General features: G+C 52.2%; 1 protein-coding gene across 5 annotated transcripts in view; it reads right to left on the reverse strand.

Annotated features, from left to right (window-relative positions):
• The window catches only part of LOC137370901 (tripartite motif-containing protein 2-like), a 134,573-nt gene that overhangs the window by 76,221 nt on the left and 40,921 nt on the right, over window positions 1–17,431 (reverse strand). For 3 of the 5 annotated variants that reach the window (XM_068032754.1, XM_068032753.1, XM_068032752.1), the window contains exons 2-3: window positions 14,834–15,068; window positions 972–1,123 (exon numbers count right to left, since the gene is read on the reverse strand). In XM_068032754.1, coding sequence (XP_067888855.1) covers window positions 972–1,123; window positions 14,834–14,944 — 263 coding nt within the window. In that variant the 5' untranslated portion in view covers window positions 14,945–15,068. Of the gene's footprint in view, window positions 1–971; window positions 1,124–8,019; window positions 8,134–14,833; window positions 15,069–17,431 lie in introns of those variants that run through there. The other 2 variants (XM_068032755.1, XM_068032756.1) reach the window with 2 other exon arrangements.

Consider the following 17,431-nt stretch of genomic DNA (forward strand, 5'->3'; position numbering starts at 1 on the left):
CAATAAGGTTTGTGAGGCACGACCTACCCTTCACAAAACCGTGCTAACTATCGCTAATGAACATTCTTTTCAAGATGATTATAAATCCATCCTCTCCTCATCATAGACTGCCCTTTCCACATCCCACCAACACCTCCCCCCCGTCCCAGGGCAACACCCCCCCCCCCCCCCCACACCAACACATCCACCGTCCTCACTAAGAGCCATCCTCAACCCCTCAGCGAGACAGGGATCAATGCTGGGAAAAGGGGCAAACACAGGTTTGAATGTCCAGCTTAATACCCGCCCCTGGAAACTGTGACCCAGAGAACAGGAGGGTGAGTGGCTGGAGGAAGTGGTGTGCACACACCGGCGGAGTGAGGGGGGGAGTGCGGGGGGAGTGAGGGGCTGGAGCAGGGAGGAGTGAGGAGGGTGCAGCGGGGGGAAAAATGGGGAAGGGCACGAGTGGTGGAGCAGGGTGAGCAAGGGGGGAACAAGGGGGTTGGAGCTGACATGAAGCAGGGAACAAAGGGGAGAAGTGAAAGGAAAGAATGAAAGGGGGGAGCAAGTGGGGAGTGAATAATGGGAAGCAAAGTGCAGAACAAAGGGGGAGCATAGCAAAGGCAAGGGGGAGGGATCAGGGAGGTGAGGGAAAGGCATAGTGAGGTGGGAAGAGGGGAAAGGAGAGGAGAAAGGATGGGGAACGAGGGAGGAAAGGAGGGGAGAAAGGAACGGGGAAAGGAGGGGGGAAAGGACGGGGAAAGGAGGGGGGGAAAGGAGGGGGAAAGGAGGGGGGAAAAGGAGTGGGAAAGGAGGGGGAAGGGAGGGAGAAAGGAAAGGGGAAAGGCGGGGGGGGGGGAGGGAGGGTAGGAGTGGGGAGGGAAGGAGGGGTGAGGGAGGGGGGAAAGGAGGGGGGAAGGATAGGGGAAAGGCGAGGGGGAAGCAGGGGGGAGGGGAATGGGGAGCCATGGGCAGAGAGTCTGATAATTTACCGGTTTTTGATGGCATCGAGCTGCTTCTTCAGCGAGGCTTTGTGTTGCTCCACCACATCTTTGAGTGGAACCGTCTTGTGCTCCCGATGTTCTCCCTCAGTGCAGTCCCGGCACATCGCAGTCTCACAGGAACCACAGTAAAACTCCATTACCTGGAACAGGAGCAAAAGAGTGAGGGAGCGACAAAGAGACAGGGGGAGAGAGGGGGGAGAAACAGAAAGAGAAGGGGAGAGGAGGGGGAGAGAAGGGAAGAGAGAGAGAGAGACGGGGAGAAAGTGGGGGAGAGAGAGGGGGAGAGAGAAAGGGAGAGAGAGGGAAAGAGTGAGAGAGAGAGGGGAGGGGGGAGAGGGTGGAGAAAAAGTGGGGGAGACGGGGAGGGGGAAGAAAGGGAGGAGAGAGAGGGGAAGAAACAGAGGGGGAGGGGGAGAGAAGGGAAGAGATGGGGGTGAGAAAGAGAGGGGTACAGAGAGAGGGAGAGAGTGTGGCAAAGAGGAGGGGAGTGGGTGGGGAGAGAGAGACTGGAGGAGAGAGAGTCTGAGGAAGAGACTGGAGGAGAGAGAAAGAGTGGGGGAGGGAAAGAGTGAGGGAGAGAGAGAGTGAGGAGGGAGAGAGAGAGTGAGGAGGGAGAGAGAGAGTGAGGACAAAGAGAGAGGGGGAGAGAGTGGAGAGAGAGAGAGTGGGGGAAAGAGAAAGAGAGTAAGGGAGAGAGAGAGAGAGAGAGAGAGTGGGGGACGTTATGAGGTGACCTTAAGTGGCTGTAAGTGAAGGTCACCGGAGAAAGTGATGTCACCTCACACAATGTTGAAAAAACCCATCTGGTTCACTCATGTCCTTTAGGGAAGGAAATCTGCTGTCCTTACCTGATCTGGCCTACATGTGACTCCAAATCCATAGCAATGTGATTGACTCGGACATGCCCTCTGAAATGGCCTAGCAAGCCACTCAGTTATATCTAACAGCTATAAAGTCGATAAGGAATGAAACCAGACGGACAACCTGTCATCGACCTAGAAACCGGAAACGACAACGGCAAACCCAGCCCTGTCGATCCTGCAAAGTCCTCCTTACTAACATCTGGGGGCTTGTGCCAAGTTGGGAGAGCTGTCCCACAGACTAGTCATGCAACAGCCTGACATAGTCATACTCACGGAATCATACTTTACAGACAGTGTCCCAGACACTGTCATCACCATCCCCAGGAATGTCCTGTCTCACCGGCAGGACAGTCCCAGCAGAGGTGGTGGCACAGTGGTATACAGTCGGGTGGGAGTTGCCCTGGGAGTCCTCAACATCGACTCTGGACCCCATGAGGTCTCATGGCATCATGTCAAACATGGGCAAGGTAACCTCCGACTGCCCTCCCTCAGCTGATGACTCAGTACTTCACCATGTTGAACACCACTTGGAGGAAGCACTGAGGGTGGCAAGGGCACAAAATGTACTCTGGGTGGGGGACTTCAATGTCCATCACCAAGAGTGGCACCACTACTGACCGAGCTGGCCGAGTCCTAAAGGACATAGCTGCTAGACTGGGTCTGCGGCAGGTGGTGAGGGAATCAACACGAGGGAAAAACATACTTGACCTCGTCCTCACCAATCTGCCTGCCGCAGATGCATCAGTCCATGACAGTATTGGTAGGAGTGACTACTGCACAGTCCTTGTGGAGACGAAGTCCTGCCTTCACATTGAGGGATACCCTCCATCGTGTTGTGTGGTACTATCACTGTGCTAAATGGAATAAACTTTGAACAGATCTAGCAATGCAAAACTGGGCATCCATGAGGCGCTGTGGGCCATCAGCAGCAGCAGAATTGTACTCAACCACAATCTGTAACCTCATGGCCCGGCATATCCCCCACTCTAACATTACCATCAAGCTGGGGGATCAACCCTGGTTCAATGAAGCGTGCAGCGGGGCAGGCCAGGAGCAGCACCAGGCATACCTCAAAATAAGGTGTCAGCCTGGTGAAGCTAAAACACAGGACTATCTGCGTGCCAAACTGCGTGTAAGCAGCATGCGATAGACAGAGCTAAGCGATCCCACAAATAACGGATCAGATCTAAGCTCTGCAGTCCTACCAGATCCAGTCATGAATGGTGGTGGACAATTAAACAATGAACTGGAGGAGGTGGATCCACAAATATCCCCATCCTCAATGAGGGGAGAGCCCAGCACATCAAAAGATAAGGCTGAAGGATTTGCAACAATCATCAGCCAGAAGTGCCGAGTGGATGAGGTGCCAGACAACTGGAGGTTTGTGAACATTGTACCATTGTTTAAAAAGGGTGTGAGGGATAGGTCAAATAATTATAGGCCGGTCAGTCTGACCTCGGTGGTGGGTAAATTATTAGAATCAATTCTGAGGGACGGGATAAACTACCACTTAGAAAGGCACGGATTAATCAGGGGTAGTCAACATGGATTTGTTAAGGGAAGATCATGTCTTACTAACTTGATTGAGTTTTTTGAGGAAGTAACAAGAAGGATTGATGAGGGTAGTGCAGTGGATGTGGTCCACATGGATTTTAGTAAGGTATTTGACAAGGTCCCGCATGGCAGACTGGTCAGTAAAATGAAAGCCCATGGGATACAGGGGAATGTGGCAGGTTGGATCCAGAATTGGATCAGTGACAGGAAACAAAGGGTAGTGGTCGTTGGATGTTTTTGTGAATGGAATGCAGCTTCCAGTGGCGTTCCACAGAGCTCAGTGTTGGGTCCCTTGCTGTTTGTGGTATATATTAATAATTTGGACATAAATGTGGGAGGCATGATTGGGAAACGTGCAGATGTTGATGTACTCTCTGTAGCTGATAGTGAAGAGGACAGCTGCAGACTCCAGAATGATATCAATGGTTTGGTTGAGTGGGCAGAAAAGTGGCAAATGGAATTCAATGCGGAGAAGTGTGAAGTAATGCATTTGGGGAGGGCAAATAAAGTGAGGGAATACACAATAAACAGGAGGATATTGAGAGGGGTAGAAGAAGTGAGAGACGTTGGAGTGAATGTCCACAGGTCCCTGAAGGTGGCAGGGCAGGTAGATAGAGTGATGAAGAAGGCATATGGAATGCTTTCCTTTATTGTCCGAGGTATAGAATACAAAAGCAGGGATGCAATGCAGGAACTGGATAAAATGCTGGTTAGGCCACAGCCGGAGTATTGTGTACAGTTCTGGACACCACATAATTGCTCTGGAGAGAGTGCAGAGGAGATTTACAAGAATGTTCCAGGGTTTGAAAGTTGCAGCTATGAGGAAAGATTGGATCGGCTAGGGTTGTTTCCCTTAGAACAGAGGAGGCTGAGGGGTGACTGAATTGAGGTGTACAAAATTATTAGCGGCCTAGTTAGAGTAGACAGGAAGGACCTGTTTCCCCTGGTGGAGAGGTCAGTTATCAGGGGGCACAGATTTAAGGTGATTGGTAGAAAGATTAGAGGGGACATGAGGAAAATCATTTTCACCCAGAGGATGGTGGGTGTCTGGAATTCACTGCTAGGATCAATGGTGGAGGCAGAAACCCTCAACTCATTTAAAAGGTACCTGGACATGCACCTGAAATGCTGTCACATGCAAAGCTACGGACCAGGTACTGGAAAGTGGGATTAGATTGGACAGCTAGTTTCCTTGGCCAGCACGGACATGACGGGATGAATGGCCTCCTTCTGTGCTGTAATTTTTCTATGGTTCTATGATCCATCTCGGCCTCCTCCTGAAGTCCCCAGCATCACAGATGCCAGTCTTCAGCCAATTCGATTCACTCCTCGTGATATCAAGAAACGACTGAAGTCACTGGATACTGCAAAAGCTATGGGCCTTGACAATATTCCAGCAATAGTTCTGAAGACCTGTGCTCCAGAACTTGCCGAACCCCTAACCAAGCTGTCCCAGTACAGCTACAACACTGGCATCTACACTGCAATGTGGAAAATTGCCCAGGTATGTCCTGTACACAAAACGCAGGACAAGTCCAACCCGGCCGATTACCGCCCCATCAGCCTACTCTCAATCATCAGTAAAGTGATGGAAGGTGTCATCAACAGTGCTATCAAGCGGCACTTGCTCAGCAATAACCTGCTCAGTGACGCTCAGTTTGGGTTCCGCCAGGGCCACTCAGCTCCTGACCTCATTACAGCCTTGGTTCAAATTATGGACAAAAGAGCTGAACTCAAGATTTGAGGTGAGAGTGACTGCCCTTGACATCAAGACAGCATTTGACTGAGTATGGCATCAAGGAGCCCTCGCAAAACTGAGGTCAAAGGGAATCAGGGGGAAAACCCTCCGCTGGCTGGAGTCATAACTAACGCAAAGGAAGATGGTTGTGGTTGTTGGAGGTCAATCATCTGAGCTCCAGGACATCACTGCAGGAGATCCTCAGGGTGTCCTAGGCCCAACCATCTTCAGCTGCTTCATCAATGACCTTCCTTCAATCATAAGTTCAGAAGTGGGGATGTTCGCTGATGATTGCACAATGTTCAGCACCATTCGCAACTTCTCAGATACTGAAGCAGTCCGTGTAGAAATGCAGCAAGACCTGGACAATATCCAGACTTGGGCTGATAAGTGGCAAGTAACATTCACTCCACACAAGTGCCAGGCAATGACCATCTCCAACAAGAGAGAATCTAACCATCTCCCTTTAACATTCAATGGCATTACCATCGCTGAATCCCCCACTATCAACATCCTGGGGGCTTACCATTGACCAGAAACTGAATTGGAGTAGCTATATAAATACTGTGGCTACAAGAGCAGGTCAGAGGCTAGGAATCCTGCAGCAAGTAACTCCCCTCCTGACTCCCCAAAGCCTGTCCACCATCTACAAGGTACAAGTCAGGAGTGTGATGGAATACTCTCCACTTGCCTGGATGGCTGCAGCTCCAACAACACTCAAGAAGCCTGGCATCATCCAGGACAAAGCAGCCCGCTTGATTGGCACCTCATCTACAAACATTCACTCCCTCCACCACCAACGCACAGTGGCAGCCGTGTGTACCATCTACAAGATGCACTGCAGCAACACACCAAGGCTCCTTAGACAGCACCTTCCAAACCTGCGACCTCTACCAACTAGAAGGACAATGGCAGCAGATGCATGGGAACATCACCACCTGCAAGTTCCCCTCCAAGTCACACACCATCCTGACTTGGAACTATATCGCCGTTCCTTCACTGTCACTGGGTCAAATTCCTGAAACTCCCTTCCTAACAGCACTGTTGGTGTACCTACCCCAAATGGACTGCAGCGGTTCAAGAAGGCAGCTCACCACCACCTTCTCATCGGCAATTAGGGATGGGCAATAAATGCTGGCCTAGCCAGCGACGCCCAAATCCCCCCCAAAAAATTACCAGGGTGTCATGGATGTAGTTTTTTTAAATTCTTTCATGGGATGTGCGTATCGCTGGCCAGGCCAGCTTTTATAGTCCGTCCCTAATTTCCCTTGGGAAGGTGGTCCAACAGAGTATGGTTGCCCAGTGCAATCTTTTTTATAGCTTGTTTCTCTGGTTCATTCAATTCTGGATCCAGAAAACACAGTTCCATCCACTGGCAAAATAGTTTAAATTCAGATGCTATGTCCAACGCCTTCCAAGCCATAACTAGATATCTGATAGCCATTTTCTGGATGATCCTGTTTTCATTTTTAGACAGGTTCGTTTTTGCCTGTCCCTTTTAAGAGTGAGAGATGATGGCTGCTTTCTTTGTTTACACAGCTTGGTTATTTTTAAACTGGGAAAGCAGTTTTCTTTGTTTTCACAGGCTGGTTCGATTTTTTTAAAAACTGAGAGCAGTATTTGTTTTGCAAAGGGCTGAAGTCTGTAGTACTAGCAGCTGCCACAGCCAGCCTTTCACTTTGTGCTGGACCTCCATTAGTGCTGTTGAGCACTTCCTACACTTTTCATTTAGGTCCCAGCCATGAAGCAAAACAACTAGGAAAACTAAAGCAGCTATGGCTGTACAAATATTTTTCAAATTTTTCAACCCACTGCCAGATTAGTTGAAAGCTCCAATCTCCTGGGAAATTGCCTACTGTCCTCACAGAATTCCAACACCTCCCGGGAGCCTGTCTGCAGTCCTAGCTTACTGCACTGTTTTGGGGTCTCCTGCCACCTGCTCTCGGCCAGACTCTTCAGCAACTCCATGTAAGTAGTTAGCTTTTCTTTGTTGGTGTGCTCTTCAGAAAAAATCAAATGTTGCCACCATGTAATAATACTTGTTCCTTTGATATGTGAACTTTCGTAAGATTCACAAGTCTGCAAGTAGTATCCAAAGAATATGTGGGTTTTGATCATAACTTAACTGGAACATGTACAGCTACTACACAAGCCATACCATATTCCGGGTACTGCCTGTGTGGAGTTTGCAAGTTCTCCCTGTGTCTGCGTGGGTTTTCTCCGGGTGCTCCGGTTTCCTCCCACAAGCCAAAAGACTTGCAGGTTGATAGGTAAATTGGCCATTATAAATTGTCACTAGTATAGGTAGGTGGTAGGGCAATATAGGGACAGGTGGGGATGTTTGGTAGGAATATGGGATTAGTGTAGGATTAGTATAAATGGGTGGTTGATGGTCGGCACAGACTCGGTGGGCCGAAGGGCCTGTTTCAGTGCTGTATCTCTAATCTAATCTTATCTATACCAATGAATTGTCTGCTGAGGATCAGAAATACCCAAGCAAGATATGGATATTCCTGGAGGAGCAACTCAAAGTGAAGGTCAATTTCTGTGTACACAGGCCTCAGCTCATGACCTACCAGCAAAGGCAAGTTGAGTCCATTGACCAGTTTGTTTCAAGGTGCCGAGACAAAGCTCAAGACTTTGCAGATATTGAATTGTCGAAACAGATTATGGAACTAGTCATTGCATCTACCCGACTAGAAACCTTTGAAAAAGAGCTGCTTGAGAAGAAGAAAGGTCACATCATAAATGCACGATGCAATGTGGGAAGGAAATTTGAAGTTGGACATCAACAGTTACAAGCGTTGGGAGGTGGCTACAACAATTGGTAACCAAGGCTCAGAAGGCTGCTAAGCCTTGTGGCAAATGAGGCCTGACTCACCCAATTGGCAGTTGCCCAGTGTACCGGCACCAGTGCAAAACTTGTGGCATGCGAGGACATTGAGTAAGGCAGTGCACAAGGTCGAGCCCAGATACTGCGCACAGGAATGGTGGCAGATCCCATGCAGAGAGAACGTCTGCAAGACAGGATGGTAAACACAACAAAAGGTATACCGACACACAACAAAAACCCAAGCAGGTACATCAGGTCAACAGAGAGATAGATTGTCAGGAGGACATGGATGAAGAATGTGCGAACAGCGAGTCAGAATTTCACATAATTTAGATCAACATCAATGCAATCTGAGGCATTCACCACGACTGGAATTATATTTCCACAGAAGAATGGCAAGTATAAGCTCAGAGTAAAATTCGACACCAGAGCAAGTGCAAGATTCTGTCCATCCGTATACTGAAGGGCATGTATTTAAAGAAATGGGAATAGGAACATAGGAGGAGTAGGCCATTCAGCCCATTGAGCCTGCTCTGCCATTCAATATGATCATGGCTGATCATCCACTTCAATGCTTTTTTCCCACACTATCCTCATATCCCCTTATATCATTTGTATTTAGAAATCTGTCAATCTCTGCTTTAAACATACTCAATGACTGAGCTTCCACAGCCCTCTGGGGTAGAGAATTCCAAAGATTCACAACCCTCTGAATAAAGAAATTTCTCCTCATCTCTGTCCTAAGTGGCTTCCCCCTTATTTTGAAATTATATCCCTTGATTCTAGACTCCCCAACCGGGGGAAACATCTTAGCTGCATGCTTGTCAATCCCTTTAAGTATTTTGTAGGTTTCAATGAGATCACCTCTCATTCTTCGAAACTCTAGAGAATACAGGCCCAGTTTCCCCAATCTCTCTTCATAGGACAGTCCCACCATCCCAGGAACAAGTCTGGTGAACCTTCGTTGCACTCCCTCTATGGCAATAATATCCTTCCTAAGGTAAGGGGACCAAAACTGCACACAGTACTCCCAGTGTGATCTAACCAAGGTTCTATACAACTGAGGCAAGACTTCACTACTCCTGTACTCAAATCCTCTTGTGATAAAGGCTAACATACCATTAGCCTTCCTAATTGCTTGCTGCACCTGCATGTTAGTTTTCAGTGACTTATTGATGAGGACACCCAGGTCACTTTGTATATCTACACTTTCTAATCTCTTACCATTTAAGAAATACTCTACACATCTATTCCTTTGACCAAAGTGCATAACCTCACATTTTTCCACATTATATTCCATCTGCCATGTTCTTGCCCACTCACTAAGTCTGTCCAAATCCCCTTGAAGCCGCTTTGCATCTTCCTCACAACACACATTCCCACCTAGTTTTGTGTCATCTGCCAACTTGGAAATATTACATTTGGTTCCCAAATCCAAATCATTGATATATATTGTGGACAGCTGTGGCCCAAGTACTGATCCCTGCGGTACCCCACTAGTCACAGCCTGCCAACGTGAGAATGACCCATTTATTCCTACTCTCTGTTTTCTGCCTGTTAACCAATCCTTAATCCATGCCAGTATATTACCTCCTATCCCATGTGCTTTAATTTTGCTAACCAACCTCCCGTGGGGGACTTTATCAAAAGCCTTCTGACAGTCCAAGTATACCACGTCCATCGACTCCTCTTTATCAATTCTGTCAGTAACATCCTCAAAAAACTACAACAGGTTCGTCAAACATGATTTCCCATTCATAAATCCATGTTGACTATCCCCAATCAGATCATTATTATCCAAGTGTCCATTTATCACATCCTTTAGAATAGATTCTAACATTTTCCCAATGATTGATGTAAGACTAACAGGTCTGTAGTTCCCTGTTTTCTCTCTCCCTCCCTTCTTAAATAGTGGAATGACATTAGCGAACTTCCAATTTGCAGGAACTGCTCCAGAATCTATAGAATTTTGGAAGATTATCACCAATGCATCCACAATCTCCATAGCTAGCTCTTTCAACACTCTGGGATGTAGAATATCAGGTCCTGGGGACTTATCAACCTTCAGCCCCATTTATTTTAATCGCATCTAGTTAGTCTGAACTGCAACATCACTGTATATTGTACATATGTTTTTTTCTTTGGAAAGGGGGATGTTGTGGGACCACCTTAAGAGAGGACCACTTTAAGAGGCTGTAAATGAAGGTCACTGGAGGAAGTGTTGTCATGTCACACAGACCAGGGAGTTGTAGCCTGACACTGAGATTTGTTTAGATGTGGCACGTGTAGTAACCATATATATTTTTGTTCCAGTTGTTAGAATGAAAACCCACATTTTCTGTGGATATTACTGAGAATCCTACATGACATATCAAAGGAAATAGTAATATTATAAAGGCGGGGAGAGAGAGAGGGGGGGAAAGAGAGTGGGGGGAGAGAGAGTGGGGGGAGAGAGAGTGAGAGAGTGGGGAGAGAGAAAGTGAGAGTGTGGGAGTGTGAGAGAGTGGGGGGAGAGAGAGTGGGGGGGGAGAGAGTGAGAGAGTGGGGGGAGAGAGAGTGAGAGTGTGGGGGGAGAGAGAGTGAGAGTGTGGGGGGAGAGAGAGTGAGAATGTCGGGGGAGAGAGAGTGAGAGTGTGGGAGTGTGAGAGAGTGGGGGGAGAGAAGTGGGGGGAGAGAGAGTGAGAAAGTGGGGGGGAGAGAAGTTGGGGGAGAGAGAGTGAGAGTGTGGGGGGAGAGAGAGTGAGAGTGTGGGAGTGTGAGAGAGTGGGGGGAGAGAGAGTGAGAGAGTGGGGGGAGAGAGAGTGAGAGTGTGGGGGGAGAGAGAGTGAGAGTGTGGGAGTGTGAGAGAGTGGGGGAGAGAAATGGGGCGAGAGAGAGTGAGAGTGTGGGGAAAGAGAGAGTGAGAATGTAGGGGGAGAGAGAGTGAGAGTGTGGGAGTGTGAGAGAGTGGGGGGAGAGAGAGTCGGGGCAGAGAGAGTGGGGGGAGAGAGAGTGAGAGATTGGGGGGAGAGAGAGTGAGAGATTGGGGGGAGAGAGAGTGAGAGAGTGGGGGGAGAGAGAGTGAGAGATTGGGGGGAGAGAGAGTGAGAGAGTGGGGTGAGAGAGAGTGAGAGAGTGGGGGGAGAGAGAGTGAGAGAGTGGGGGGAGAGAGAGTGAGAGAGTGGGGGGAGAGAGAGTGGGGGCAGAGAAAGTGGGGGGAGAGAGTGAGAGAGTGGGGGGAGAGAGAGTGAGAGAGTGGGGGGAGAGAGAGTGAGAGAGTGAGAGTGTGGGAGTGTGAGAGAGTGGGGGGAGAGAGAGTCGGGGCAGAGAGAGTGGGGGGAGAGAGAGTGAGAGAGTGGGGGGAGAGAGAGTGAGAGATTGGGGGGAGAGAGAGTGAGAGAGTGGGGGGAGAGAGAGTGAGAGATTGGGGGGAGAGAGAGTGAGAGAGTGGGGTGAGAGAGAGTGAGAGAGTGGGGGGAGAGAGAGTGAGAGAGTGGGGGGAGAGAGAGTGAGAGAGTGGGGGGAGAGAGAGTGGGGGCAGAGAAAGTGGGGGGAGAGAGTGAGAGAGTGGGGGGAGAGAGTGGGGGGAGAGAGAGTGAGAGAGTGGGGGGAGAGAGAGTGAGAGAGTGGGGGGAGAGAGAGTGGGGGGAGAGAGAGTGGGGGGAGAGAGAGTGGGGGGAGAGAGAGTTGGAGAGTGGGGGAGAGAGAGTGAGAGTGTGGGGGGAGAGAGAGTGAGAGTGTGGGGGGAGAGAGAGAATGTCGGGGGAGAGAGAGTGAGAGTTTGGGAGTGTGAGAGAGTGGGGGGAGAGAAAGTGGGGGCAGAGAGAGTGGGGTGAGAGAGAGTGAGAGAGTGGGGAAGAGAGAGTGAGAGAGTGGGGAGAGAGAGAGTGAGAGTGTGGGAGTGTGAGAGAGTGGGGGGAGAGAGAGTGGGGGGAGAGAGAGTGGGGGGAGAGAGAGTGGGGGGAGAGAGAGTGGGGGGAGAGAGAGTGGGGGGAGAGAGAGTGGGGGGAGAGAGAGTGAGAGTGGGGGGGGAGAGAGAGTGAGAGTGTGGGAGTGTGAGAGAGTGGGGGGAGAAAGGAGGGAGGGAGGGGGAAGGGAAGGGGGAGAAAAGAGGGGGGTAGAGAGGGTAGAGAGATCGGGAGTAGTGAGGGATGGTGAGAGGATGGGGGTAGAGAGGTGGGTGAGAAAGGGGGAGAGATGGGTGTGGCAGAGGTGGGGAGAGAGAGAGATGGAGAGAGAGGGGAAAAGTGAGGAGGTAGAGAGTGGGGGAGAGAGGTGGGAAAGAGGGGGGGTGAAGGCGGGAGAAAGGAGCAGAGAGGGAGAGAGAGAGGGAGGAAGAGAAGGGGAGGGAGAAGGGGGGAGGGAGAAGGGGGGAGGGAGAAGGGGGGAGGGAGAAGGGGGGGAGGGAGAAGGGGGAGGGAGAAGGGGGAGGGAGAGGGGGAGGGAGAGAGGGGGAGGGAGAGAGGGAGGGAGAGAGGGGGAGAGAGAGGGGGGAGTGAAAAAGGCGGGGTTGGGGGGAACAGAGAGGGAAGAGAGGGAGGGAGAGGAGGAGAGGGAAGAGGGGAGGGGGAGAGAGGGGGGAAAGATGTGGAGGAGAGAGTGGGGAAAAGATGTGGAGGAGAGAGCGGGGAAAAGATGTGGGGGAGAGGGGGGGAATGGGGGGAGAGAGGGGTAAAAGATGGGTGGAGAGAGGGGGGAAAGATGGGGGAGAGCGGGTGAGATGGGGAGAGAGGGTGAGATGGGGAGAGAGGGTGAGATGGGGGAGAGAGGGGGGTGAGATGGGGGAGAGAGGGGGTGAGATGGGGGAGAGAGGGGGTGAGATGGGGGAGAGGGGGGGAAGATGGGGGAGAGGGGGGGAAGATGGGGGAGAGGGGGGAAGATGGGGGTGAGGGGGGGAGAGAGGGGGAAAAGATGGGGAGAGAGGGGGAAAAGATGGGGAGAGAGGGGGGACATGATGGGGAGAGAGGGGGGACATGATGGGGAGAGAGGGGGGACATGATGGGGAAAGAGGGGCGACATGATGGGGAGAGAGGGGGGACAAGAATGGGGAGAGAGGGGGGACAAGAATGGGGAGAGAGGGGGGAAAGATGGGGGAGAAAGGGGGGAAAGATGGGGGAGAGAGGGGAGGGGGAAAGAGAGTGGGAAGAGAGAGTGGGGAGAGAGGGGAAGTATAGAGGATGTGGAATAGAGGAAGGGGAGGGAGAGAGGGGGGAGGGAGAGAGGGGGAGGGAGAGAGGGGGAGGGAGACAGGGGGGCAGAGAAAGAGGAGAGGGGGGAGAGGGAGAGAGATGGAGAGAAAGGGGGAGGGGGGAGATAGAAGAGGGAAAGGGTGGGGAGGGGGAGAGGGAGGAGGAGAGGGAGAGAGAGGGGGAAGAGGGGGAAGAGGAGAGGGAGAGAGAGGGGGTAAGAGGGGGAAGAGTGGGGGAGAGAGAGGGGGAGAGAGGATAGGGGGCCAGAGAGAAGGGGTGAGAGGCGGGAGAGAGAGAGAGAGGGAGAGAGAGACGGAGAGAGAAAGATAGACGGAGAGAAAGAGCGGAAGGGAGAAAGGGGAGAGAAATGGGGAGGGCAAGAGGGAGAGAGAGAAAGGAGTGAGAGAAAGAGGGGGGAGAGAAAGGGGGAGGGAGAAAGGGGGAGGGAGAAAGGGGGAGGGAGAAAGGGGGAGGGAGAAAGGGGGAGGGAGAAAGGGGAGGGAGAGAAAGATAGACGGAGAGAAAGAGCGGAAGGGAGAAAGAGAGGAGAGAGAAATGGGGAGGGCAAGAGGGAGAGAGAGAAAGGAGGGAGAGAAAGAGAGAGGGGAGATGGAGAGTGGGGGGAGGGAGAAAGGGGGGATGGAGAGTGGGGGGAGGGAGAGAGGGGGGAGGGAGAGTGCGGGGAGGGAGAGTGGGGGGGGGAGGACAGGGGTAGAGAGAGAGAGTGGGGAGAGAAAGGGGAACAGAGAGGGGAGAAGACAAGACCAAGTGCCAGGCAAAGGGTTATGGGAGCTCTCTCCAGTCCACTGACAGTGATTGTGGAACCTGTTGGACCTTTTCTGATCATTCTGCTCAATGCCTGACTCACTGAGTGAGAAACCTCCCATGTAACAGGCAGATGGGACCAGTGCTTGTTAATGGGATCTTGCTGTGCGTGCGTTCACAGCACACTGCTCCTGGCCAAACTTTCAGGAAACATAATCTCTGGTGCTGTATTGTTGATGGGACTGCTGAGGGGTGGCAGAGACTGTTCTAGAAGATGGAGGGGTCTTGTACAGGCAACGGGCGGGATCTGAGCGGGGAGGGGGCAAGATTTGTGCGGGGTGGGCTTTGTGCGGGGAGGGAGCAGGGTCTGTGCAGGGAGGGGGCGGGGTCTGTGCAGAAAGGGGTGGGGTCTGTGCAGGGAGGCGGCGTGTCTGTGCCGGGAGGGGGTGGGGTCTATGCCGGGAGGGGGAGGGGTCTGTGCCAGGAGGAGGCGTGGTCTGTGCCAGGAGGGGCGGGGTCTGTGCCAGGAGGGGCGGGGTCTGTGCCAGGAGGGGCGGGGTCTGTGCCAGGAGTGGGGGGCGGGGGTCTGTGCCAGGAGTGGGGGCTGAGGTCTGTGCCAGGAGTGGGGGCTGAGGTCTGTGCCGGGAGTGGGGGCTGAGGTCTGTGCCGGGAGTGGGGGCTGAGGTCTGTGCCGGGAGTGGGGGCTGGAGTCTGTGCAAGATGGGCGGGGTCTGTGCAGGAAGGGGTGGGGTCTGTGCCAGAAGGGGCGGGGTCTGTGCCAGAAGGGGTGGGACATAGAGAGGGGGTTGAGTCTGTGCTGCTATGGGATTGGTTCTAATCACTGATGTCCCCTCAGGAGCCATGACTCCAGAGTCTGACCCCCACCCACTGACCCTTGTCCCGTTCGAACAGCCATTCGTGCCACTGACCTTCCCTTCGTGGTTGGGGCAGGACAGGCATTGTCCAGACACAGCGCTGACCGTCTCCTTCATAGACGCCTGCTCTCGGCTGCAGGCTGCATCTCGCTGTAGAACCTCCATGAGGTTGGTGATGAAGAAGTTGTTCTGAAGAGCAGCGACTCCTTTCTCGGGCAGGATCGAGGTCTGACGGCAGACGGGGCAGGAGAGGGTCAGGCTCTGGGGGGGAATGTAATTCTGGAGGCACCTGTGGCAATAAGAGGGACATCTGGGTGAGCGCAAGACTACACTGACCCAATATCCCCACCCAATGCTCCCGCCCCCAATAACCCCCACCCAATACCCCCCCACCCAATACCCCCCGCACCCAATAACCCCCACCCAATACCCCCCGCACCCAATACCACCCGCACCCAATAACCCCCACCCAATACCCCCCGCACCCAATAACCCCACCCAATACCCCCCGCACCCAATACCCCCGCACCCAATAACGCTCACCCAATACCCCCCCGCACCCAATACCCCTTGCCCCAATACCCCCCGCACCAATACCCCTCGCCCCAATAACCCCCACACCCAATAACCCCCACCCAATAACCCCTGCACCCAATACCCCTCGCCCCAATACACCTCACCCAATATCCCCTGCACCCAATACCCCTCGCCCCAATACCCCCCACCCACTATCCCCCACCCCCAATAACCCCCACTCAATACCCCCCCGCACCCAATACCCCCCGCACCCAATACCCCTCGCCCCAATACCCCCAGCCCAATACCCCTCGCCCCAATACCCCTTGCCCCAATACCCCTGCACCCAATGCCCCCCGCACCCAGTACCCCCCCACCCAATACCCCCTCACCCAATACCCCCTCACCCAATACACCCCCACCCAATACACCCCACCCACTATCCCTCACCAATGCCCCCCTCACCCAATAACCCTCCCGCCCAATACCCCACACCTAACACCCTCACCCCCCAATACACCCTCACCAATACCCCCACTCCCCAATACCCCACCACCCAATACCCCCCACTCAATACCCCCACTCCCCAATACCCCCACCCATGACTCCCCCACACCCATGACTCTCCCCACACAATTACCCCCCGCACACAATACCCCCTGCACCCAATAGCCCCCATACCCACCCCCACCTCCTCCTCCCCACACACAAAACACCCTGCACCCAACTCTCCTCACACCCAGTACCCTCCACGCCCCCTGCTCCCAGCACCAAATACTCCCAACACCCAGAACATGCCCCCCATTTCCCCAGCACCCCCCCTCCTCCAGCTCCCACCCGCACCACCCTGCTCCCCGCAGGATCTCCTACCTTGACTTTCCAAACACAGTCTTATTCCATCTCATACAGACAGATACTCTCTCTCACTGGGGTTCTCAGGGTACAGTGTGGATACAGGGGGTAGAACACAGGTTGGGGCTGTTACAGCATGGAGTGGGGGGGTGCAGCACAAGTACAGCACGAATACAGGAGGTACAGTGTGGGTACGAGGTACAGCATGAGTACGCGGTTTCAGGGGTTACAGATTGGATGTGGGGGGATCACAGTGCGGGATTGGGGGTACAAAATGGGTACTGCGCAGATAACCAGAGGGTTAGATAGGGTGGATAGTGAGAGTCTTTTTCCTCGGATGGTGATGGCAAACACGAGGGGACATAGCTTTAAGTTGAGGGGTGATAGATATAGGACAGATGTCAGAGGTAGTTTCTTTACACAGAGAGTAGTAGGGGCGTGGAACGCCCTGCCTGCAGCAGTAGTAGACTCGCCAACTTTAAGGGCATTTAAGTGGCCATTGGATAGACATATGGATGAAAATGGAATAGTGTAGGTCAGATGGTTTCACAGGTCGGCGCAACATCGAGGTTCTAATGTTCTATGTTCTATAAAGAGAGTACAGTGAGGGTACAGGGTTACCATATGGGTACAGCGGGTGCAGTGTGATTAAAGGAGTGCAGTGTGGGGACAGTGGTGGGGGATACGAGCATCACAGAGCAGATACAGGAGTACAGTATGGGTACAGGGATACAACGCAGTTACAGGGGGAACAGTGCGTTTATGGGGTACAATGTGGTTAAGGGGAAACAGGAGGTACAGTGTGGGTACAACATGGGTATGGGGGGGAATAGGAGGTACAGACGGGTAGTGACCAATTCTTCAACAGCAATTAACACACAGAAAGAAAAGCAAAATACTGCGGATGCTGGAAATCTTAAATCAAAACAGAAAGTGCTGGAAATACTCAGCAGGTCTGGCAGCATCTGTGGAAAAACAGAGTTAACGTTTCAGGTCAGTGACCTTTCATCATGTTAGAAATTAGTAATATGCGAACTGGCACAAGTGAGAAATGTAATATAAAACAACTTTGATCTTGGAATACAAGTAGAATTTCAAAATTTGCTGATGATATCAAACTTGGAGGTGAGGCAAACAGTGAGGATGATATCAACTATCTGCAACAGGACATAGATAGGCTAGCAGAATGGGCAGAGAGGTGGCAGATAGAATTTAATATTGACAAGTGTGAGGTGATGCATTTTGGCAGAAGGAATAGTGAGGGGCAATATATACTTAATGACA

This window comes from Heterodontus francisci, chromosome 6, assembly GCF_036365525.1.
Source record: "Heterodontus francisci isolate sHetFra1 chromosome 6, sHetFra1.hap1, whole genome shotgun sequence".
In the NCBI taxonomy this organism is placed as follows: domain Eukaryota; kingdom Metazoa; phylum Chordata; class Chondrichthyes; order Heterodontiformes; family Heterodontidae; genus Heterodontus; species Heterodontus francisci.